This window comes from Ursus americanus, chromosome 6, assembly GCF_024610735.1.
Source record: "Ursus americanus isolate L20-20 chromosome 6, mUrsAme1.1.p, whole genome shotgun sequence".
In the NCBI taxonomy this organism is placed as follows: Eukaryota; Metazoa; Chordata; class Mammalia; order Carnivora; family Ursidae; genus Ursus; species Ursus americanus.
In genome coordinates this window covers 39105440-39129030 of record NC_142132.1, presented here as the reverse complement: position 1 = coordinate 39129030, position 23591 = coordinate 39105440, and the positions used below count along the sequence as shown (strand labels likewise).

The window sequence follows — 23591 nt, the reverse complement described above, 5'->3', positions numbered from 1 at the left end:
ATTCTAGAAGTATGATAGCTCTTTAAATCTGCCTTTGTGGGCAGGGTGTTTCAAACCCAGAAGAAAGAGCAATGCTTGGTTCTTGAAGGTTTTTTTTTTTAATTATTAAACTTATTTTGGGGATAATTGTAGATGCACGTGCACTTACAAGAAATAATCTCACCTGGACCCTTTTCCTCCGAGTGCTAACCTCTTATAAAACTCTAGTCCAGTATCACAGCAATATTGACACTGATCCGATCAGGATACAGAACGTTCCCATCCCTGCAAGGATCCCTCCTGTTGCCTTTTATAGCTACACCCTTCCAACCCTATCCCGCCCTAACCCCTGGCAACCAGGAATCTGTCTTCGTTTCTATAATGTTATTGCTTTAAGAATGTTACATAAATGGAATCATACAGTAGTAACCTTCTGAGACTGGCTTTTTTCTTTTTTCACTTGACACAATTCTCTGGAGATTCATCCACATTGTCCCACATGTCAATAGTTCATTCTTTTTTATTTATTCCTTCTATGGATGGATCACAATGGGTGATATCATTCATCCATTGATGGACACCTGAGTGGTCCTACTTCTTGGCTATTACAAATAAAGCTACTATGAACATTATATATATATATGTTTGTGTGTGATCGTAAGTTCTCATTTTAGGAAAAATTCCAGGAATAAAATTGATATCTGCATGTTTAGCTTTTAAAGAAACTCCTAAACTGTTTTCCAGATTGGCTGTACCCCTTTACATTCCCATCAGCAGTGTCTGAGCGATCCAGTTTCTCCGCATCCTGGTCAGCATTTGTGTTGTCACTATCTTTTACTTTAGCCTTTCTAATTGGTGTGTAGTGATATCTTATTATAGCTTTAATTTACATTTATCTAGTGACTAATGATGTTGAGTATCTTTTCATATGCTAATTTGCCATCTTTATATCCTCTTTTGTGAAATGTCATTTCCTGTCTTTTGCTCATTTTCTAATTAGATGGTTTGGGTTTGGGTTTTTTTTTTTGTTTGTTTGTTTGTTTTTACTATGAATTCTGAGAGCTGTTTATATATTCTTTAGTAGCCCTTTCTTGGCTCTGTGGTTCTATATTTTCTCCCAATCTGTAACTTACGGTTTCATCTTAACATGGTGTTTCACTGAACAATTGTTTCCAGTTTTGATGAAGTCCAATTTGTCTATTTTTTCCATTACTGGATCGTGCATTTGGTGTCAAGTCTAAGAATTCTTTGCCTAGCCTTAGATCCTAAAGATTTTCTCTGATATATTTTCTAAAAGTTGATATTACATTGGTACATTCAAGTTTATGATTCATTTTGAATTAAATTTTTTTATAAGGTATGGGGATTTATAGCCAGGCTTTTTTTCTTTCTCTCCTTTTCTTTCTTTTCTTTCTTTCTTTCTTTCTTCCTTTCTTTCTTTTCTTTTCTTTTCTTTTCTTTTCTTTTCTTTCTTTTCTTTCTTTCTTTCAGCCTTGAATTCCTGTAATAAGCCCCACTTCTGTATGTAATCTTTTTGTATGTTGCTTAATTCTATTTGCTTATATATTGTTCAATATTTTTGTATCTCTATTCATGAGGATTATTGGTCTGTAGTTGGTTGGGTGTTGTGGCTTTTTTTCTTCTTTGTACTGTTTTCATCTTGTTTTGGTATAAGGGTAACACTTGATTCATAAAATGAATTGGGAAGTGTTCTTTCGTCTTACATTATCTGGAAGAAATTGTATAGATGGGTTTTAATCCTTCCTTAAATATTTGGTACAATTGTCCAGTGAAAACTTCTGGGCCTAGAGACTTCTTTTTCCAGAGTTTAAAACTTCTAAATTCAATTTTCCTAATAGTTATAGGGCTATCCAAATTATTTCTTTTATATATGGTGCATTGCGGTAGTTTATACTATTCAAGAGATCGCTCCATTTCATCTCAGTTGTCAAATTTAAGTCTGTAGAGTTGTTCATAGTATTTCTTTATAATCCTTTTGATGTCTTCAGGGTCTGTAGTGCTATCCCTATTTCATCCCTGATAGTGTTCTCTCTCTCTCTCTCTCTTTCTCACAATCTTGCTAGAGATTTGATTATCTTCTAAAGGAGCTAGATTTCTTTTCATTGTTTTTATTGTTTTGTTTTCAATTCTCTTGGTCTCTGATTCTTGTTATTTCCTGCCTCTGACTGCTTTTGATTTATTCTGCTCTTCTCAAAGGTTCTTCAGGTAAGAGCTTATAGAATTCGTTCTAGACTTTTCTTCTTATCTATGTCAGCATTTGTGCTATACATTTCCTTTTCAACAGTGCTTTAGCTGTGACTCACAAATCTGGATAAGGTGTATTTTTATTTTCACTCATTGCAATGTTTTTTTCTTAATTTCCCTTAAGACTTTCTCTTTCATCCATGGGTTATTTGGAAGAGTATTATTTGGTTTCCAAATGTTTGGAACTTTTCTTGTTTTTTATTTTTACTTAGATTTTGTATGTCTGAAAATACGTTTTGTATGATTTCAATTCTTTTCAATTCATTTGAGGGTGTTTTATAGCCTAGGATATCGTCTACTTTGGTATATATATTCCGTGGGCATTCGAAAAGAGTGTGCATTCTGCTGTTGGGTGGAGTGTTCTACAAATGTCAATTAGATTGATTGATGGTATTTTCTATAGCCTTGCTGACTTTCTGTCTAGTTGTTCTATCACTTATCAAGAAAGGAGTGTTTAAGTCCCCAAGTATAATTGTAGATTCGTCTCTTCTCCCTTCAGTTCTGTCAGTTTTTTCTTCATAAACTTTGTGGTATGTTTGTTACCTACACACTTAGGATTGCTATGTCTTCCTAGCAGACTGACCATTTTGTTTTATGTAATGCCCTTCAGTGTCTCTGGTAATTTTCTTTGCTCTGAAGCTTACTTAATCTGATATTAATAAGGCAACCCCTGCTTTCTTTTGATTAATATTTCCTTGATATATCTTTTACCTTTCTTTTACTTTCAACCAATCTATATCATTACATTTGATGTGAGTTTCTTTTAGATAGAATATAACTAGGATTTTTTAAAAAAATCTGCTTTGTCAATTTCTATCACTGAAATTATCGATATGCTGGGATTTCATGCTGCCATTTTGTTTTTTGTCACCTCTGTTTTTCAATTCTTGCTTTCTTTTTCCTGCCTTCCTATAGGTTACCTGAACATTTTTTAGAATTCCATTTTGATGTGTCGTAATGTTTTTAGTGTATCTGTGTGTAGCTTCTGTAGTGGTTTTATAGGTCTTACTATATATATACGATTTATCACTGTCTATATCATTGTTGCAATTTTGCCAGTTCTAGTGAAATGTAGAAAGTTTACCACCCTTTACATCCCTTTACTCTCTCATAGTCATAATACAACTGTCTTAATTATTTCCTCTATTATAAATTAGAGCCACATCAGGCAGTGTTATAATTTTACTTCAACAGTGAAACATCATTTTTAAAAACTCAAAAAGAGAATGAAAATTTATTTACTGAAATATTTACTCTTTCTATTCTCCTTCTTGATGTTTCAATGTTCCTTTCTTTATATAACTTCCTTTTTTTGAGGGGGAAATTCCTTTAGCTTTTCTTTTAGGGAAGGTCTGCTGGGGACAAATTCTCTTAATGTTTCCTCATTTAAAAATGTCTTGATTTCCCTTTCCTTCCTGAAGGATATTTTTGCTAGATCTAGAATTCTGGATCGACAGTCCTTTTCTTTCAGCATTTGAAAAAGGTTGTGCCACTTCCTACCAGCCTTCGTGGTTTCTGATGAGAAATACATCATAATCTGAATTGTTTTCCCCCCTATAGATAAAGCATCATTTCTCTCTCTCTCCTTTCAAGATTTTTTTCTTCGCCTTTAGTTTTCAGAATTTGGCTATGATAATGTCTTGGTGTGGATTTCTTTGAATTTATCCTGTGTGGAATTAACTGAATTTTGAATCTTTAGGTTTATGTCTTTTGCCAAATTTAGGAAGTTTGGGCCATTATTTCTCTGAGTACTTTCTTGCTCTGCTCTTTTTCCTCTCTTTCTGGGGCTCCAATGACATGATTGTTAGATCTTTTGTCCCACAGATTTTTCAGTTTTATGATGATTAATTTAAAATATTTGTCACATAATTCCAACATTCCTGTCATATCAGTGTTGGGCATCTACGGGTTGTCTTTTTTCCTTCAAGCTGAGATTTCCCTGGTTCTTGATATGATAAGTGATTTTCTGTTGAAACCTGGATGTGTTCTATGAAGAGACTCTGGATGGTATTTAAACCTTCTGTTTTAGCTGGCTTTCTGACACCACTCCAGCAGGAGCAGGGCTGGGTCCTGCCTTCTTATAGCCAGGTGGACGTAGAAGGCCAGGTTTCTCATGAAGCCTATATTGACACCCCGGGGGAGGGTGCTCCTTATTACTGGTAGTGAGAGTGGGAATTCAGGGTCCCCACATGTTCTCTACTGATGCTGTCTGTGAAGCAGTTGTGGTGGGGGCTGCCATCCAATGGAGAGGGATATCGCAGCTTCGATCTGAGACCATGCCTTCTCTGATACCTTCAGAGGCCGAGCTGCTTCATGCCAGACTGGTTATGGTGGAAGTCTAGGCTCCCCACTCTGCCTTGGCTGGAATGGAGGAAGGTTCTTATCTAAAAGTTTCCTGCCTTGCTAGTCTTTCTCTTTCCTGGTCCTTTGGCTAAAGAAAGTAGGCTTTTGCTGGATTTTTTTTTTTTTTTTGGTTTGCATTTGTTTGTGTTTTATGTTACTGGCTATTTGAGCTCCAAGTCTGGGAAATTTTACATAAAACAGTAAATCCAGTGTATCCGTTTCTTAGGGATACCATAACAAAATACCACAGACTGAGTGGCTCAAACAACAGAAATCTATTTCTCACCCTTCTGGCAGCTAGAAGTCCAAGGTCAAGGTGTTGGCAGGCTTAGTTTCTCCTGAGGTCTTTCTCTGTGGCTTACAGATGACCAGCATCTTACTGCATCCTCCAGTGGCCTCCTCTCTGTGCACATGCATCCCTGGTGTCTTTCCTCTTCTTATAAGGCTAATGGTCATATTGGTTTAGAGACCCACCCTTATGACCTCATTTAACCTTAATTACCTCTTTAAATGCCTCATTTTTAAATACAGTCATATTGAGGGTTAAAGCTTCAACATATGAATTTCAGGGTGGAGGGGACATAATTCAGCCAGAACACCAGGGAATTCACCATCATGCCGTTCCTTAGGTCCTGAGGCCCCTAGCCCCTCTCTCTCCATCTTTCAGAGTCTTCTTATGTTCATTTTAAATATAGTGCCCAGGATTTTTAGTGGAAAGAATAAGGAAAAGCCCACTTGATGTTCCTGGAAGCAGAAGTCCCTCCCTTTTGAACTCTTTAAAGAGACTTTTGTAACTCAAGTAAAAGCCGTACTGATGTGCAAGAGCCAGGTTTCACTGGGTAAGAAATACCTTTGTTGAAATTTCCATAGCCTCTGGGGACTGGGAGCATAAAGATTATTCCATAAGCCATAGAGTAGAAAAGAACATGGGATGTGTGATGGCAGATTTCCATCCCAAAAGGAGATACAATGGCTTCATCTGGGGAAGAAAAATCCTCAGATGGGATTGACAAAGGTTTAAAAGCTCTAAGCCTCGGAAAAGGAGCCTAGTGCCTCCATCTCCCTCGACCATGTGAGGCAGGACAGTAGGAATGTGACTTGAGCCAACTTCCCAGGGAATAGACCAGAGAAGGCAAGTGTCCAAGACAGAGCTCTGTGTGTGCACACGCACACACGCGCACGCGCACACACAGGTAGAGGTGTTGGGGAGCAGCACCTGATTTCTGCCACTCTCCAGAGACAGAGGTGCTGTGTTCCTTCCATCTTCGCTCACCTTAGTCACGGTCTGTAAGCTCTCAGTCTCTAACAGAAGCTCCAGGGTCCTCCAAGGCCTCGTGGCCTCTGGAATTTCTACATCACCAAAGCTGTCAACTCCCCAGGCGTGGGTGGCAGAGCAAGCTCCTCCTATTACTCAACTCCGACTTCTCACCATTAAGCAGGGGCTCCTTGAGGAAGATTGATTTACCGCATTAAACGAGCCTCCATGTGCTCGATGAGAATGTCACAAGACAAACGGCTCCTGCCACGTGCCTCCAGCCCACCGCCCCCTGTTTCCATTACACTGGGGCCAGAGTCATGGTGGATGAGTTTGGGTGTAGTTCATTTTCTGCCTTACACGATAAACTTGTCAGCCTTTGACCGATCAGCTACTCGTAGGCAGGGAGTTCATTTGCAAGGCCACCTGGCATCCCAGCTCTGCTGTCCTGCTCCCATTTCACCCTGTCTAATGAGCCAGGACCTGGTTACCGTTGGTTGGCACTGAGCTCTGGGGCCCTGCACAACCTGCCCGCAATGGTGAGGGCTCAGTCCCTCCTCAGGGGTCCCTCTCTCCTGCCTGGAGGCGGTGGGGGCGCTGATTGCTGGGGAGCCATCCTTGTTTGCTGTCAGCTTTGAGTTGCCCGGCTGGGAAGGAGTGTGCCAAGCATTCACTCTCCTGCCCCCAGGATGTGTTAGGCCTACTCCCCAGCATCCTGGCTAGACAGGCCTGCCCACTCCATACTGGCCTTGGGGCTGTTTCCAAGGAAATTTTGGTGTAGGCAGATACCCAGCCTGGGCTCTCAGAGCTCACTGAGACATGTACAACAAAGCCTAGATGTAAAGCACTGGAGCTGCCCAGGGTCCGTAACTGGCCTCTAGGCCCACACCCTCCCCAGGCTGCTAGACATCCTAGACTCTGCTCTGACCACATCAACCCCTGCCCAAGATCCTTTGGTGGCTCCTTGTTGTTGCTAGATGAAACCCACATTCCCGATCCTGCCATTCACAGCCCCTGCTGATCTGTTCCCACCCTGGGCATTGGGGTTGCATGCCTGGGATCAAGTCTAGCTCCCTCAATTTACTGGGTGACCTTAGGCAAGACATTTAGCTCCTCTGTGAATGGAGATGATAAAAATGCTTATCTCATGTTCATCAATATGAGGACTTAGATTTATGCCTGGCACATAGTAGGTGCTCAACAAAAGTTAGCTAATAGCATCACTTCACTGCATTCTTCAACCTCCCCTAAATCCTACATGCCTTCACCTACAATCTGGGGGTGAACTACAGCCTGGTCTGCTCACTTACAAGTTTCACCCACAAGTCTGGGTGTCTACACCCCAACCCTCAGAACATTTTCCAGCACTGCTATCTCCCTCCTGACATGCATCTCCCTTCCTCTCTGCCTATTTGAATCTGACCCCAGCCTGGCCAAGGCCTTCTTCTGCTCTGAAGTCGCCAGCCAACCTGGGATTCGAAAGGAACCCCCAGAACAGCACACAGGGCAGGACCAGGCACCAGGGCCATTGGCAGGGACTCCTATTAGAGCAGAAAGGGGCAGGGCTGGGAGGCTTGTAAAAGGCAAGGAATCCCTTCCCTATCTCTATCCCCTCCCAACCTCTCACTATCCCCACGAGACTCCACGCCCCAAAGGTAATGGTTTTCTGACCTTCAAGCCAGCTGGTCTTCTCTAGGTTCCCTCTCTAACTGCATACACAGATCTCAAAAACTCACCTGTCCATGTACACTTAAGTCCACTGCCAGCCATGGACATTTTCCTGTGCCCACCTGGGCTGGGGACCCAGTCCCTGCGCTCTGCAAGCTCACAGATATGGGGGAGGAGACTAGATCGGGCTTCTGGGGCTGGACTGGCAGTGACTGCTTGAAGCATGGGGAGGTCTGAGGTCAGCAGCAGGGCATGTGCTGTAGGGTCATGCACAGTGTGGTAGGAGACAATGGGTAAGAGGGGACTGGTCCAGCCCTGGACCTAGGTGCTGTACGAGGCCAGACTCGTGGACAGAGCAGAGATTCTTTGTCTGCACTGAGCAAGGAGCTGGCATGCTGTGGGTGTGAGGAGTTCTGGAAGGCAGGAGCTCTGTCTGGGCTGCTTCCACCCAGGCCAGGCATAGGGTCAGTTCCGTTAAAGGATTGGGGAGCTTGGAAGGGGGGTATGCATGAAACTTTGATAGGCAGAGTAGGAGTAGGGCCCCTATCCAGGAGACATCCTATGCTGTGGTGAAGAGATGAATGAGCCCAGGTGTCCAGAGAATGGCAGGAGGCATGAGGTCCGTGGATTCAGGGGAGGTGACCTCAGAGGGGCAGCATGGTGAGCCATGGAGCCCAAAGGGCCATGTTTAGACTCAACTTCTTGAGCAATAGAAGTCATTTCAGGTTGAAGACGGTAGCGCAGTGGCTGCACCTCCCTTGAGGAGCAGAGAGCAGGGGAGTTTCCCCAGAGCTTCAACTGGGTTGCTTTACCTGTAGCTCCTCAGGGCATGGCCTAAAGCCTTGGAGTTGATCAGACTCCAGGAAAGGAGGCTATGCAGAAGATAAGGAGGCCATGCAGAAGATAAGGAGTCATGCTGGCCCCATCGGGATCAAGAGGGGTCCTGAAAATGTGGTGCTCTCCAAACCCTCATTCCATGCAGAAAGTGGGGAAAAGATGACCCAAGGATGGGCTGGCTTACTTGTCATTCTCCCTCCCAGAGTGGAAGGCTTGCTGTGAGAAGGATTTGCAAGTGGGAGGATGGGGATGGGTGGAGACTGGAGACTCTCTTCCATGAGATGATAGATGGACACCTCTCATGAACTGGAGAAATCACGTGGGCAGAGCAGGGAACAGCACGGGTGGCCTTAGCATCGTGTGCCTAGCTCATGTTGCAGAGGCCCAGGGAGAGTCTTACGGACTGCCCTACTCAAGGCTAGTGCACTGGGAGAGAGAAGTTGCCGCATGCCCCAGTGAAGGTCAGGGTGAGGCTAAGAGGAGGGAGGAACAGACAGGACCTCATCAAGGCTCCCCTGGGTCCTTAGCTGGACAAAAGGAAGGGCAGGCTCCCATTGGTAGTGTTGGACTGTGTATGGACTCAGCCTCCCACTGACTGGGGAAGGTACGGTTGTGCCTGGCTCCAACCCACAGGCAGGACCTGGCTGGTGAACAGAGACCCTGAGCCTGAGGGTGTCAAAGCCACACCTGCTCCCACACATTCCCTGGACTTCAAGAAAGCAGATTTCAGATGGCTGTGAGAGATGATGGGCATAATTTTTGATGTGAGGCTCCGGAAGAAGAGAAGCCTCCAGAGCCAGGGGCTCCGAAAGAGGAAGTTCTGACTCAGCAGTAAGTGGGATCCCAGTAGGGAAGGAAAGGGCAGGAGCGAGAGGTATGTGTGCCTGGGCTTGGATCTATTTCCTACAGGAAGTAGGAGAGCCAGCACTCAGGACCAGGGCCTGCCCAAGTGCTTGCCTTGATGGGACAAGAGGGAGCAGGGAGGGTCCTGACTGTCACCTTGGAGGGCTCCTCAGCCCGCAGAATGTTTCTCTCTGACAAATAGCCTCCTGCACAGGGACCTTGGATTTCAATACCTACAGGGACCAAGGAGGTTGAATGAATGAGAGAAGACTATGGTAAACCAAGGGTGCAGTTTCTCCGCTCCAGCTAACTCTTGCAGTGAGAGAATGTGAACCCAACATCACCAGATGGTATAAGTTAGGATTCGATTTGGCCACATATGACAGAAAACCCAAAATAATAGTGGTTTAAAGAAAACAGAGGTTTCTCTCTCTCTCGTATACCAGAAATAACCATCAGAGCTGATACATGGTGGCTAGGATTTTTCCTTCACTGCAAATGTGTGGCCCACAACCATATGATCCAAAATGGAAGCTAGAGGTCCAGCCATCACACCTGTGTTCCAAGCAGTAGATAGAGGAAGGTGGGAAGAGGAGCCAAGAGCACCTGCTAGTTTTCTTTTTTTTTTTCTTTTTTTTTAAAGACCTTACTCATCTATTTGACAGAGAGAGACAGCCAGCGAGAGAGGGAACACAAGCAGGGGGAGTGGGAGAGGAAGAAGCAGGCTCACAGCGGAGGAGCCTGATGTGGGGCCCGATCCCATAACGCCGGGATCACGCCCCGAGCCGAAGGCAGACGCCCAACCTCTGTGCCACCCAGGCGCCCCCACCTGCTAGTTTTCTTTAAGAAAGTCTGTCATATAGTGTTTCTAAATTTTGTCGGCAGAATTTAGATGTGTGGTCTCCCCTCACTGTCACCGAGGCTAGGCAGGGCAGCTTCAGCTCTGGTTCTCCCTGCGCCAGGCTAAAACCAGGCACTCTGTGACTAAAGGGAGAATAGATATTGCCATATGCAGCTAGCAGTCTCTGCCCCATAGTGCCCCCTTGCCTCCAAATACTTCATCCCCCATCTTCCGTGCATAGGATATTCTGGGGCTTGGGGGGAGAGGTAACCCTGCACCTGCATCCAGCCCAAAAGTCTGGGTAGAGGAGGTGGTGGAGGTGGAGGAGGCTACCTGGGGACAGCCCACCCAGCTGGCCCAGCTCTATCTGGGGAGGAACCCTATGCTCAGTGTCCCCCACGGAGAGATCAAGCTGCCTTGGTGACACATCTCCTGCACAACTCAGTGGCTTCTAGCCTATTTGTCCTGATGAGTTTCACATGCCTGAAATGGCCCCAGTGGGCTCACCTGGATATGGCTTGGGGCAGGCAGCCTGGCCCTTCCATCTGCCCTGTGCATTGAGATAACCGCTGACGTGGCTGGGGGCGGGGAGAGCAGCACCTTGACTCCCTCACTTCAGCTCTTCATGTGACATTGACTGATTTTTAAATTTCAGCAACTGATGTTGAAGAATTTTAGTTCAGGACGAACACACATGCCGGTGTGCCAGATGTGGTTCTCAAGTGCCGTGGTCGGGGCGGGGGTACCGTTGGATGGAGGCGTTGGAGCTCCTCCCCTGGCAGGGGCTGGCCTGAGGGTCTAACGCATGGAGAAGGCCCCGCATGAGCCCCCTTCATCCTGGCAGGCAGGCCCGGTGACCACCCATCCGGGGGCAGATCTGGCCACAGCTAAAGAGTGAGCGGGACTCTTGCAGAGACCCTGAGAGGGAGCTGGCTGCTGGGATTGGCACAGAAGCTCACGGCCCACCCACTGGAGTTGGGACAGGAGTCAGGACCTGCTCAGGGGCTGGGGGTCCATGTGTGTTTCTGCCTGTGGTGTGTGGGGCTCCGTGGAGGGGACCTCAGGCCTGGGGTTTGGAGGATAGCGGGTAAGGCCTTGTTTGCCTGGCCTGCAGACTCCACCAACCGGGACGCATTGGATATGATCGAACGCTGCATCTGCCTCGTGTGTCTGGACGCCCCGGGGGGTGTGGAGCTCAGCGACACCAACAGGGCGCTTCAGCTCCTTCATGGTGGAGGCTACAGCAAGAATGGGGCAAACCGCTGGTATGACAAATCCCTGCAGGTAAGCCTCCCCAATGGCACGGCCAGGGGCCCAAGCCAGCAGGTGCTCACGCCCGGCAGGCTCGCTCGCTGGCCTGTGCTGCCCAGAATGCTGCGTCTGGGTCCACGGGACCTGAAGGCACTGGAAATGGGCCACTGGTGTCAGCCTCTGGACTGGCCAGAATTCTTTTCAGGAGCAAGTGACCAAACCCAGCTCAAACTCCCAACCTTCCTGCAGTCCCAGGCGTGTGGGACCTCTGGGTCAGACCCGGAGCTCACTTCCCCTCTCCCAGCACACACTGTCAGGTGGGGGCATCCCGGGGGCCCCACTGAACACATCTTCAATGCATTCAGCAAGAATCATGTCTAATGCCCAGAAATGCCAGCTTTTTTCTGAATCTCCATCACTCTCCCCTGACCGTTTCAACACACCCCCATCCCTGAGAAGTAGGACAGCCCAGCATCTCACAGAAGGAAAGTCATAAAATGAAATAAAGCAATTCCTATAGTTTCCATTCACATGGCATCAACCCAGAAACAAGACATTCACTTTGGCCTGGAGAGAAATACTCATGCGGGTGTGGATGAAGTTCGAGGTTGGGCCCCTTCATTTCTGTTCTTCCAGCCTTTTTTTTATTTTTTAAAGATTTTATTTATTTATTTGACAGAGAGAGAGAGACAGCCAGCAAGAGAGGGAACACAAGCAGGGGGAGTGGGAGAGGAAGAAGCAGGCTCCTAGCGGAGAAGCCTGATGTGGGGCTCGATCCCATAACGCTGGGATCACGCCCTGAGCCGAAGGCAGACGCTTAACGACTGAGCCACCCAGGCACCCCTCCTCTAGCCTTTTTTCTCCAGTGTGTCATCCTGAATCAAAACTTGTTTATTTTTAAAGCCACCCCACTTTCACAATGACCATATTAAATGGCCAACAATCACTATGCTTTGGGCTCTCATTGCTCCCACTGATAAGCATTTCTAGGCAACATTCATTTTTCTCTTTCTCCGGCCCCCATATTCAGCAGGTTATCCTTTTTATTGGTTTGCATATCAATTCTGCTATTTCTGATGAGTCCACTTGCTGCTGCCCCGGCTGTTTTAGCCGCCACCGGTGGTGCTAATGGCTAGTAATCTTTCATGGAGCAGCTGTGGGAATGAAATGATATAATGGATGTACAGGACGAGAAACATAGGAAGCCTCAGTAGTGATTTTAAAAAGGCACCGTTTTCCTCCCTTTTGTTTTAGTGGCAAGGACAGATGACAGCCCACCCCTGGGCTCTTTTCGCAGGCAGAACAGACAATCAGGTGAGCTAGAGAAGCCAAACAGGCTCCAGGGACCTGAGTTGAATGACCAGGAGCTAGTCTCAGGACAGAGAAGCAGGGGACATTGGGGAAAAGAGAAAAGACTGCAAGAGATGAGTTTTGAGAAAGACTATGTGGGAAGGTTGTTTGAAGAATGGGAGTAGAGATTCGGGCCACTGACACTATGTGAGGGACGGGGGAAGACAGGAGGAGAGTCAGCTCACGTGTGTATCGAGCGTTACGGTGCCCCGGAAGGGCATCAGTAAAACTGTCAGTAGCTTGTTGATTTGCTTGCTTGTTTATGGATGGCGGACTAGACGTGACGCTGTGCCGAGCCGGTCTATGGGCAGCCCCACTTTATCCGGGTTACGCTTTAACAATCAAATCACATTCTTCTCATTCTTTTCTCCCAGCATGTCTATACATGCTGAGTATGTCCTTTTTCCAAGTCAGCTAAGTACAGCCTTTGCCATCCCTGTGGACCTTTCCTATACCTTCTCTCTAATCCTCATAACAATCCTGTGAACTGGGCTTTATCCATTTGAAATGGGAGCAAACTGAAGCCAGAGAGCTGAAATGGCCTGTCAAAGATCTCCCAGCTGGCAGGTGGCCATGGCGGACCTGGTATCTGGGTGCCTGACTCGAAGTCCAGGCAGCAGTTCGTGAAGCATCCCCACAACACCTTTCCTTCACTCCCATCAACAGACAATTTATTTCTCCCTAGGAATCCGCACACCATCCAAATCGGATCACTAACTGTCAATCACTCATTCAACAAAATTACTGAGCACCTGCTATGGGGTAGACACTGGGCTAGATCCTGGGAATAAAATCAATAGTGGCCAAACATACAGGGTCCATCTAGACACGTGCACGAAGCTGTACAGGATCGTGGCCCTGTTGCACACTGTGAGGGGGAACCAGGGCTTAACAGAAGCCAGAGGAACTTGCCCGTGACCTAAGCAAGAGTGCACAGCTTCAGGGTGGGCTCTTAGGACTCCCTGGGCTACTTCACAGGGAACCTTGGGCTCCACCCTCACTGCCCGGAGCATTTCTGGGAAGGAGGTCACCTAATAGAGCTGTCTTGAGGCCCCCATATTCTCAGGTCATGGCAATTTCATATAACATTCTTTTGGGGAGATAATGTGCTTTGGTGTCCTGGGAGGAGAGATCCCCCCGAGAGGCCAGGGAGATCCGGCCTGGAGCCAAGTGGCCAGTTTGAAATGCAGACGACCCGACCTGAGGTCCACTCACCTCTCTACTCATTATTGCAGTTTGTGGTGGGCCGGGATGGCACTTGTGGCGTGGTGTGCGAACACTCCCCGTTTGATGGCATCGTCCTGGTGCAGTGCACAGAATATCTACTCAAGCACATGTGAGTCTGGGGGCAGGGCAGGGGAGGCAAAGCCAGACTGCCAACGGACTGCCAAGCTAGGCCATGAAAAATTTGGGTTGCCACCGGGGGGCTGCATTAGTCTGGAATGTGTCTTAACAAAAGATGGTTTCGAAAACCAGCTTGATATCAGACACTTTACCTGCCGCGGGCAGTGGGGGCAGACTGGATATCAGGTTTAGGGCAGTTAGGGAGAAGCTTGGCAAAGAATTCTTAGCCAAAAAGGAACATCTGCTTTGGCCCAGGGAAGCCCAGACCAACACCTATTTCTTATTCCGAGTCTGGGCGGGGCCGACTGTTGACCCAGCAGAGAGGAGGGGAGGTCTGTGAGTTCCACCTCCTTCCACCCCCATGGGCTGGATATCTCTCCCTAGCTTCCAAGCTGACCAGACTGCGTGCTTCTCTATGCCTTAAACATACCGAGTTCCTTCCTCCATTCATGGTTTGTCCATTCTCTCCTTCCAGAATCTTCTCCCTGAATCTAAGTTCTAAATCTCTTCCATGATTTAGGAACTCTTTAGAATCCCTAAAAGCCCATACCCACCCTCATAGACACACAACACAGTTTGCTTCTTAATTTCTCTCCACGGGTTTCCTAAGTGTTAGTGGGGCAGGAAAATGCGAAAAGAAATGGCAGGCCCTGGAGTCAGGCAGAACTGGCTGGAATCCCGGCTCTGCTAGGTGCTTACTTGGGCGGTCTCTCTGACTGAGTGTCAGTCTATTTATCAGGGGTGGATCAGGGGCAGCTCCCACCCCCTGAGGCTAGGAAGACCGCAGAGGGCAATCACTGTTGCCCGCAGCCCTCAGCTGCCAGGGCCGCAGGCCGTCACCTGTTTGTGCCTGCAGGGTGACAAGCGCCAAGAAGCTGGTCCGAGCCGACTCTGTCAGCGAGCTCCCGGCCCCCAGGAGGCTGCGCTGGAAATGCTCCCCGGAAATTCAAGGCCTCTTAGCCTCCTCGGCGGAAAAACTTCAACGGTAGGAAGTCCAAGCCTCTTTTAGGGCGATGCTCTGGGGTCACCCTGTGTCCACCCTCACCCCAACCCCCTCCACCCGGGATGATGAGGCCCCCTGGAAGTTTCCAAAGACCCCAGCTCTTCTGCTTCCCCCTGCCCACCCCCTCATGGAAATGTAGTCAAAATAAGAGGAGTTATAACTCTCGGGGAAATAACCTTGCTGAAGTCTCCATCATTTCCATAAAATGCAAACATGGAGCTATTTTTTCACGGGTTTCACCTGACTGAGCCGAGTCATGGCGGGGAAATCATCCCCCTGCTTTCGGGGGGAGTAATAAACAACTGGTTTGAATAGGTCATTTGAATCCAAGCTATTTCAATTTGCTTGAATTTACACTGCAATGTGACAAGGGGGCCTTTCTCCCCAGGGGAGAGAGGCAGTTCAGTCCCTAATGGGACCCATGCAGGAGGGCCGGGGTGGGTGTGGGCCTCTCTGGGGGGCCTTTCTGGGGGAACCTTTCTGGGGGGTTCCCGCACTGGCACGGTGGCAAGTTGTGGAGGGAGCTGAAGGCTGGCCACTAGATCTGGCCCTTCTCAGTGTTCATTGCCTCATTCGGTAAGCGAGCATCGTTCATTCATTCATCCACTCATCAAACGTGTGAGTGCGCCAGGACTGTGGAAAGACTGAGGACACAGAAATGAATATGCCACCGAGCCTGCCGTCCACATTTCAGCGGAGGAAGTAGACCCCCAGACCAAAACGTGTGACACAAATGCTCAAACCAGATAAAGACATACAGGCCTAAACACACAGAGGACACAGCAGTGGAATTCTACCAGGACATTGTGGGAGGGCTTTGCAACAATGGGCCTTGAAGGATGGATAGGAGTTCGTGGTGCAGGCAGCTGGAGAAGAGGCAGAAAGGCAGCTTGTCCAAGCTTGTACAGGTTCATAGAAGATCTTTGGGCAAAGGCGGTGGGCCAAGTCTGGCAGAATGGCCAGGACGCCAAAAGAATCTGAGGATGTGGGACTCACCTTCCCAGCAGGTCAGAAGAATGGCCTCTTTCAGGCCCACTTCTGTGGGCAACGGGCTTCTAGGATTTTGTTTGTGGGCAGTGTTCTCCCTGTCCATGCAAATGTCTCTCGGGTCCCTGTGCCACCATGCCCCTCCCTGCAGCCAGGCCCCCTCCCCCTCCAGCACAACAGGGCCACCGCCCTGCCTGGTCAAGCCTCCCTTTTCTGCTCAGAGGAACCCTGATCTGGCGTGCCCTCTGCCACTTCCATATGCCAAGGCCTGTCTCTGACACCTGATATGTTCCTGTCGGGCAAGGACCATGTCCTCCACTTCCAGAGCACTAGGTCGTGGGCCAAGCCTGAGCGACTTGGTTAGACTTTGAGGAGTGTGCATTCTATGTTGCACGCAATAGCACCTCTTCTTTTTCTCCCACAGAATAGTAAAGAATCTCGACTTCACTGTTTATAAGTTTGACGTCTTTGGGAAAACATTCATTAAGAAGCAGAAATGCAGTCCTGATGCCTTCATCCAGGTGGCCCTCCAGCTGGCCTTCTACAGGTAAGCAAAGCCTGCCCAGATGGGCTGCCCGACAAGCTGCTCTAGACTCCAGAGTCTGGAAGCATCCTGGAGGGAGGAATGACTTTCTGTGGGCTTAGAAGATGGGAGGGGCAGGGCAGGCTGCATGGAAAGAGGTGCTGCTGGAACTGGGATTTGAAGTGTGAGTCCAATCTCAGAAAAGAGAAGGAAGGACATCACAGGAAGATGCGTGAGCGAAGGCCCAGGTGCTGTTCCTCCTGCCCTCACCGAGACCACGTGGGCCCCTGCAGCTGTGCCCTGTTCCTTGATAAGGATGTGCAACCAGCAGCCTCCATGGGGCAAGTCAAAGAATGTGAACTCATCCTTGATTCGTCCCCGTCTCTCCTCTTCCACCCGTGACACCCCAATGGCTTCCCACCATGTTTAGAACAAAGTCCAGGCTTAGAAAGACTCCTTGTGAACTAGCCTCCGCTGGGGCCCTCCTCCTAAGCTCTCTCCCACCTCTAGCCCCTTGCTCCGTCTGAGTCTCGGCCCACCCACCCGCTGCCATCGCCACTCTTCACACACCAGCTCCTCCCCTCCCCCCAGGTCTCCGCCAGGGAGTCGGCCCTCACAGGCCTTCTCTGACCCCCTTCCCTAAAGCAGCCACCTCAGGCCCCCTCGCCACCCAGCTTTCCAGCCTATCACACGGTGCCCTCTTTTTCTTTCATCGCAGTTGTTCATGTGAGCTATCTTGTTCATTGATTCGTCGATTTTGTTTTCTAGACTGTCTCTCCCAAGCCTGACACTCTGGGTATCTCACACACCTGGCACAGAGTAGGCATCAGGACCTAAGTCACAGACGTGAGAAGACACTAGAGGATATTAACTGAGGTGGAAGAGTCAGGTCTGTGGTTTAGGAAAATCTCTATCATGGTAGCTCTGTGCTGGGGACGAGAGAAAGTAGAGAGGAAGGGTTGAAGACAAGGCAGGGAGGCCAACTGGTCTTTTATAGGATGCGAAAACTAAAATGCAAAGTAGATCGTCCTCAAGACAAGGCTGGCTCCTGTTGGGTCCAGTGTTCCTGAAGCAATGGCTCATACACTGGCCCAGGACCCCAGCAGGACCCACTTTTATTCTGCAATATATGGGGGGAGCGTAAAGTGACCTTGCAATAAGGCCAGGGCAAGGAGGTCTCACTAACGAGCAGACAGCACCCGTGTGGACACAGCAGCCCAGATCCCAGTGTCCTCCCGAGGGGCCATAACTCACAGGGAAAGGAAGTGGCTGCAGCCACTCTGAGCACTCGGACTCCTTGGGAAGGCTGACGTCATCCCACATGAGCTCTGTGCTCATCGTGGGGACACAGAGACCTCGCTGGCATTGAGCCGTGGCAGGACCTGGTGTCTGGAACCACTGTCGCCCTTCTGATACTGGCTTGTGGCAGAGATGGGCCATGAGGTCAGGTCCTCCCGGTGTTACTTCAGAGAGCATTCCAGTTCGAGAGCTAAGAGGGCCTAGCGGACCCTGCACAGGGCACAACCTCTTCTACCCTCAAGTGATCTTTGTGCCACTGGACGTGGCCAGCAATGGACATGGCCAGAGGCTCCTGAGCTCCGCAAACCGCCAAAATAGGATCTGCTTCCCATGGAGAACACTCTTCAGAGTCTAAGCCATAACAACAACAAAAATTTTTTAAATCTGCCCCTAGATTCAGCAGAAGCCTGGAGGCTGCCTAGATTGGGGTTGATCAGCCACTAGCCAGTGATGGCATCTACTTTTGTGCTGGGCATGGCCTTTCCCTCCAGGGGCCATAGAGATACAGGAAATGAACTCCCTGCCGGAGTCCTTCCTCCCTGGGGAAATGCGACAGAAGTGTCCAGAAAGTTTATTCACCTTCTCGCCGAGTTACAGCGCCAAGCACTGTGCTGAATCAGACTTGGCCTTCCCCCTCCCAGAACTCCCTCAGCACAGGAGCTACATGCTCTGACAAGGCCAGCATGCAGGACTGTGACTTGTGTGTGACACTGCGCTGTCACTGCCCCTCTGTGACTCTGAGTCTTCCTCCTCCCCACCCCCAACACCAAAGACTTTAGTGACGGGTGAGAAAGACGTGTGCCAGCCAGGTGTGCAAGCCTTGGAGTGCTCACTTGGTCTGCCTGCCTAAGGAAGGGACTTTCTCTGGCTGGTGTGGGGAGTGGCTCCTGTCACAGACATCGGGCAGGACAGGCACAGCCATGGCACCCACGGGGCGGTTGGAAGCCCAGCTGACCCCCCGACAGGCAGGGCCTGTGCCGCAGTTTCCACTCAGGACCACGAAAGCCCCTCCTTGCCTCGACCCTTAGGTCAGGGCTGAATTGTTCTAAATAAAACAGGATTCCCTCAAGGGTGTGAGTGATTAATTACACAATGACGCCATTCTGTGCTATGAATCAAACCCTCATCAGGTCTCGAAGAAAATTCTAGGTTTCCCACCAGACTGGGATTTTTTGAAAAGTCACCTGTCACTTCTTTATTTTATATCCACGCAGTGTCCCCAGCGGATGCACGCGCACGCAGCTCTCCCGACACTCCTCTTTGGGAAATCTCTAGAATTCTATTAACATTAACATGAAATACTACGCCAAGTAGAGTGGGGCTTGCACAACGAAAGCCCGCAGAGGCTGTTTTTCTGTCGGCGGCTCTGGCTTCCCGAGACTGCGACGCCAGTCGCCCCTCCTCGCTCGTCTTCCGCAGGCTCCACGGGACGCTCGTGCCCACGTACGAGAGCGCGTCCATCCGCCGCTTCCGGGACGGCCGCGTGGACAACATTCGCTCGGCCACGCCGGAGGCCCTGAGTTTTGTGAAAGCCGTCGCGGGCCGCGAGGCTGCGGCGCCGGTAAGTCCGCTCCGTGTCAGGAGCCCGGGCCAGCGAGGCGGCGAGCGGCTGCCTGTCGTCCGGGCTCCGCGACAGCCGCCGCCTTCGCTTGCTGGTCACCCAGTGGCCCCGTAGAGCCCGCCTCTGGTCTGTTGACAGGAGTCGGAGAAGCTGCTGCTCCTGAAAGAAGCCATCCGAGCCCAGACTGAGTACACGGTCATGGTGAGTGAGGGGCGCCTTCTCGGGGGCACTCATGACCGTGCGCTGTGCCCAAAGCTGGGCCGACAGGCACAGGGCCACAGCGCGGGACCTGGGTGACAGCTGGGCCACCTGCCACCCAGCGACTTGACCAAAGCCATGCCTCTCAGAGCTTTTTTTCTTATTTTTAGAACCTGGGTAACACAGCCCTCATTTTCACATGGATTTTACAAGAATACCATGAATGATCGTTGAAAAAACAGTAATGATAATAATAGCACCAAATAGGTATAGCACGTTAGAGTTATACAGCGAGAAAAGTCCACTGTGAGAGAGGGCAGCCAAGCCTGGCAAATTGTGGTGGCTTGCACACCTTGCATGACTGCAAGTGAGGCAGTCTTTATTCCCACCTAGAGCTGGTTTCGCTTTCTTATTTTCTGTCCATTTATATTGCCTATGAATAAAAAGGCTTCGCTGAAAATTAATAGTGAAATCAAAATTTTATTTATACTTTTTTTTTTTTAAGAGAGAGAGAGCAGGGAGGAGGGGCAGAGGGAGAGGGAGAGAGAGAATCTTAAGCAGCTCCATGCCCAGCGTGGAGCCTGGCCCAGGGCTCCATCTCACGACCCTGAGATCATGACCCAAGCTGAAATCAAGAGTCAGACGCTTAACCCACTGAGCCACCCCGGCGCCCCAAAATCAAAATTTTAAAGGAAATGTTCTCTTAGTTTAGGGCAATACTTTCTTTTCTAGCATGGCAGAGCCATCATTTGCATACAAGTAACAGAGAATAAGCTACTACTTGGACTGGTGATCAATATATCAATTGAAAATTATTCTGATACAGTCTTTGAAGGCTCATATAATCTGTGTAAAGGGGTTGAACGAATTGCACTCTATATACTTGAAAGCAAGGACAATACATATCTGGGTTTTAGAACTAGCCAATGTAGACTTCTTTCCAATTCAGCTGCCAGGTCACTAATTCATCTGAAGAGTTAAGTGTTAGTTCTGTTTGGGGAAAATCAAGCTCAATCTCGCGTATTCAGTGGGTATTTTTGGTTTTCCTGTTTAATGCCGGACAAGGTGCTGGGTGGTAGGAAATAAAAGATTAAGTCCATAACCCCTGTCCTTAGGGAGTTTACTGAGTAGCTGAGAGGAAAAGCCCTTAAATGATAAATCTCATCCCATGTGAAAAGAGCCCTCAGGAAGTACAAGAGAGCATGGAGGGGCAAGCTAGTTCCTCTGCCTGGGAAAGCCAGGAAGACTTCCAAGAAGAAGTGGTGCTTGATATGAGAATTGAAGGAAGAAGAGGTGCTTGTCAGGTGGATATAGAAGGGAAGAATGGTCCCAGAAAGGAAGAGTATGTGCAAAGGCAAAGAATACTGAGAGAATAAGACACATTGGAGGAAAATCAAGTAGTTGAGTGTGTACAGCTTGCAAAGGACAGAGGAGCAGGGGAGCTTATGATATGGGATTTTTCAGTCACCAGGTTTACTCTGGTGACCAGGTAGAAGAAGGACGGGTTGGAGCACGGGTGGTCTGCCAACACTCAGTGACACTAATTAGGAACCTATATAATATTTAGGTAGAGCTGAGGTAAGGACTGAAATAGAGCAGGGGCAGGGGATTGAAGAGGTAGACATCAACTTCTGCTTAAACATGGTGGACACAAGGGTTTACTGTCACTCCCTGTGAAATCCTCAAAAATATCAGCAAAGGGGTTTTTTAAGCCATGAATACACTAGGCAAAGAGGATGGGAAAGGAAGGGACAACAAAGTTTCTTAGTTGGAAAATAGAACAGATGGCCACTGACTTAGCAAACCAGAGGAAGCTGAAACCCACGCAAACAGTAAGGGAGACCCAAGAACCCAACGAATCGTACCACAGAACCACAGAATGGCTAAGGCAGTGGAGGCCTTAGTACACACTTAGTACACCAAAAGTACAGGTGTGTGCAGGGCTGAAAAGAAGAGGATTGGTGATGATCTCTATAAGAAGCATTTAGACCCTCAGTTCCTTTCCACTACCCAACGCAGCTAGGTGACTACCCTCCCCTTTGTCAATGATAGGCTAGAAGCTTATCCTCCAGAGAAGTTGAAGACAGAGGACTCTAGATGTGGGGACACCGGGCAGAGCTCAGGGAGGGTTAATCAAATTAAACAGGGTGATTAATCAAAGTCTACCTACTCAGCCCCAGGGCCATTGGGAAGTACTTTTATTACCACCTCTCTCCAAGTATGAGATTAGAGGATTTCTCCATGGTGAAACTGACCAGGCCAAGAGAACAAAATCAGAGACACTGACAGCTGGGGTGTCCAATGAAATAGCCCAGCCAGCTCACCTCCCAGTGAAATCTACCAGATGGCAAACACAGGCTTCTCCTTGTATCTTCTAATCATTCTTTCAGTGTTTTCTGAAATATAAACAGGTAGCCATTAATCATCAGACACTGAGGAAAGCTGCTAACATAGGACACAAAAGCCAATACAATTGTTTTTGTGTAATTTTTAAATTTTTGTTTAATTAAAAATTAAGGAAGCAGGAGAACATTTTTTAAAACTGTCATTGAGATCCTCTGAAAGATAATGAACTTATTGCATCCATTAATAAGAACATGAAACTTAAAAAAATGTTTTTGGGGGGAAATAATAATTCTGGGGGAAAATATGGTAGAAAAAGTGCAATGGCGAGATTGGGAAATAAAGCTGAAATAATCTTCCCAAAATATCAACAAAACAAAGAAATGAAATATAGGACAGAAAAAAGGCTCAGTACAGGAGAATCAAAATCCCAAGTAATACATGTTCAGAAAGAGAAAATGGGGGTGGAGGGGAACAACAACAAAATAATTCAGGAAAATTTCTCAGAATTGAAGGACACGAGCTTCCATAATGAGAGAGCCCACCATGTACCTTGCATAATAGATGGAAACATTTATACCAAGGAAATTTCACAACACAGAGGTCAAAGAGAATATCCTAAAATCTCTGAGAGGAAAAAAAATCAAGTACAAAAATAAGGAATAAAAGTGTAATTGGACTTCGCAACAACATCACTGGAAGGTGGAAGATAATGGAGCAGTGCCTTCAAATTCTGCGGGAAAATGATTTTTAATGTATATTCCATACCCAGATGAACTATGATCAACTTTGAAGACAGAAGAAAGACATTTTCAGACAGACAAGTTCTCAAAAGTTTTACTAATTAAACACTCTTTCTTGTCAAACTATTAGAGGATACAGACCACTAAATTGAGAGATAAAACATAAAAGACCTCACAGGCTCCAAAAATCAGAAGATTCAACACAAGAAAGAGAGAAAGAGGGTGACAGTAAAGGGAGATCCCAAGTTGACAGGTGTTCAGCAGATAGGGATTAATCGGTCCATAGAGAAGCAAGAAGAGGGCCCCCCAGGGGCTCAGTCAGTGAAGTGTCTGCCTTTGGCTCAGGTCATGAACGAGTGACCTCCCTCCTTGCTCAGCAGGGAGCCTGCTTCTCCCTCTGCCTGCCACTCCCCCTGCTTGTGCTCTCTTTCTCTCTCTGCCAAATAAATAAATAAAATATTTTAAAAAGAGAAGCAAGAAGTGAGAGGGGGAATGAAATTGATAAATTATCTGATTGTAGACTGTATTAAGAAGAGGCTTACCCTTCTGCTGAGAGTTTAGGAATCAATTAGTTATAGATACATAGAAAGCTAAGCAAGTCGGGAAAATCATAATTTAATCATTTAGAAATCGTCAATTCCAAGGAAAACAAAAGATGAATAAGAAAGGAAATCTAATCATAATACAACCTGAGACTCAGATGTGAATATTTGCATAATTATAATCATGTCAACACTGAATACTGATGAAACCATGAGGAGTTAAACCTACCTCTAATGAGAGGATGGGAAAATGGAAGACTATTTGGGGAGCAGGAGTATGAAAGGGCCAAAGTTTCGTCTTCTATAGCAAGAAGATATAGATAGAGCTGAAAAATGTAGTGAACGCAGTCTAAGACTGTTCTTTAGAACTAAGACAATTAAACAGCTGAATTGGTTGCCTCTGTGGAGTGGGAATC

General features: G+C 47.8%; 1 protein-coding gene across 1 annotated transcript in view; it reads left to right on the top strand.

Moving 5' to 3' along the window:
- Window positions 1-23591, top strand: part of CHAT (choline O-acetyltransferase) — a 43605-nt gene that overhangs the window by 15922 nt on the left and 4092 nt on the right. The window contains exons 7-12 of the mRNA XM_045809977.2: window positions 11146-11315; window positions 13868-13968; window positions 14833-14961; window positions 16391-16513; window positions 19208-19349; window positions 19488-19550. Of these exons, the coding sequence (XP_045665933.1) occupies window positions 11146-11315; window positions 13868-13968; window positions 14833-14961; window positions 16391-16513; window positions 19208-19349; window positions 19488-19550 (728 nt within the window). The remainder of the gene's footprint in view (window positions 1-11145; window positions 11316-13867; window positions 13969-14832; window positions 14962-16390; window positions 16514-19207; window positions 19350-19487; window positions 19551-23591) is intronic.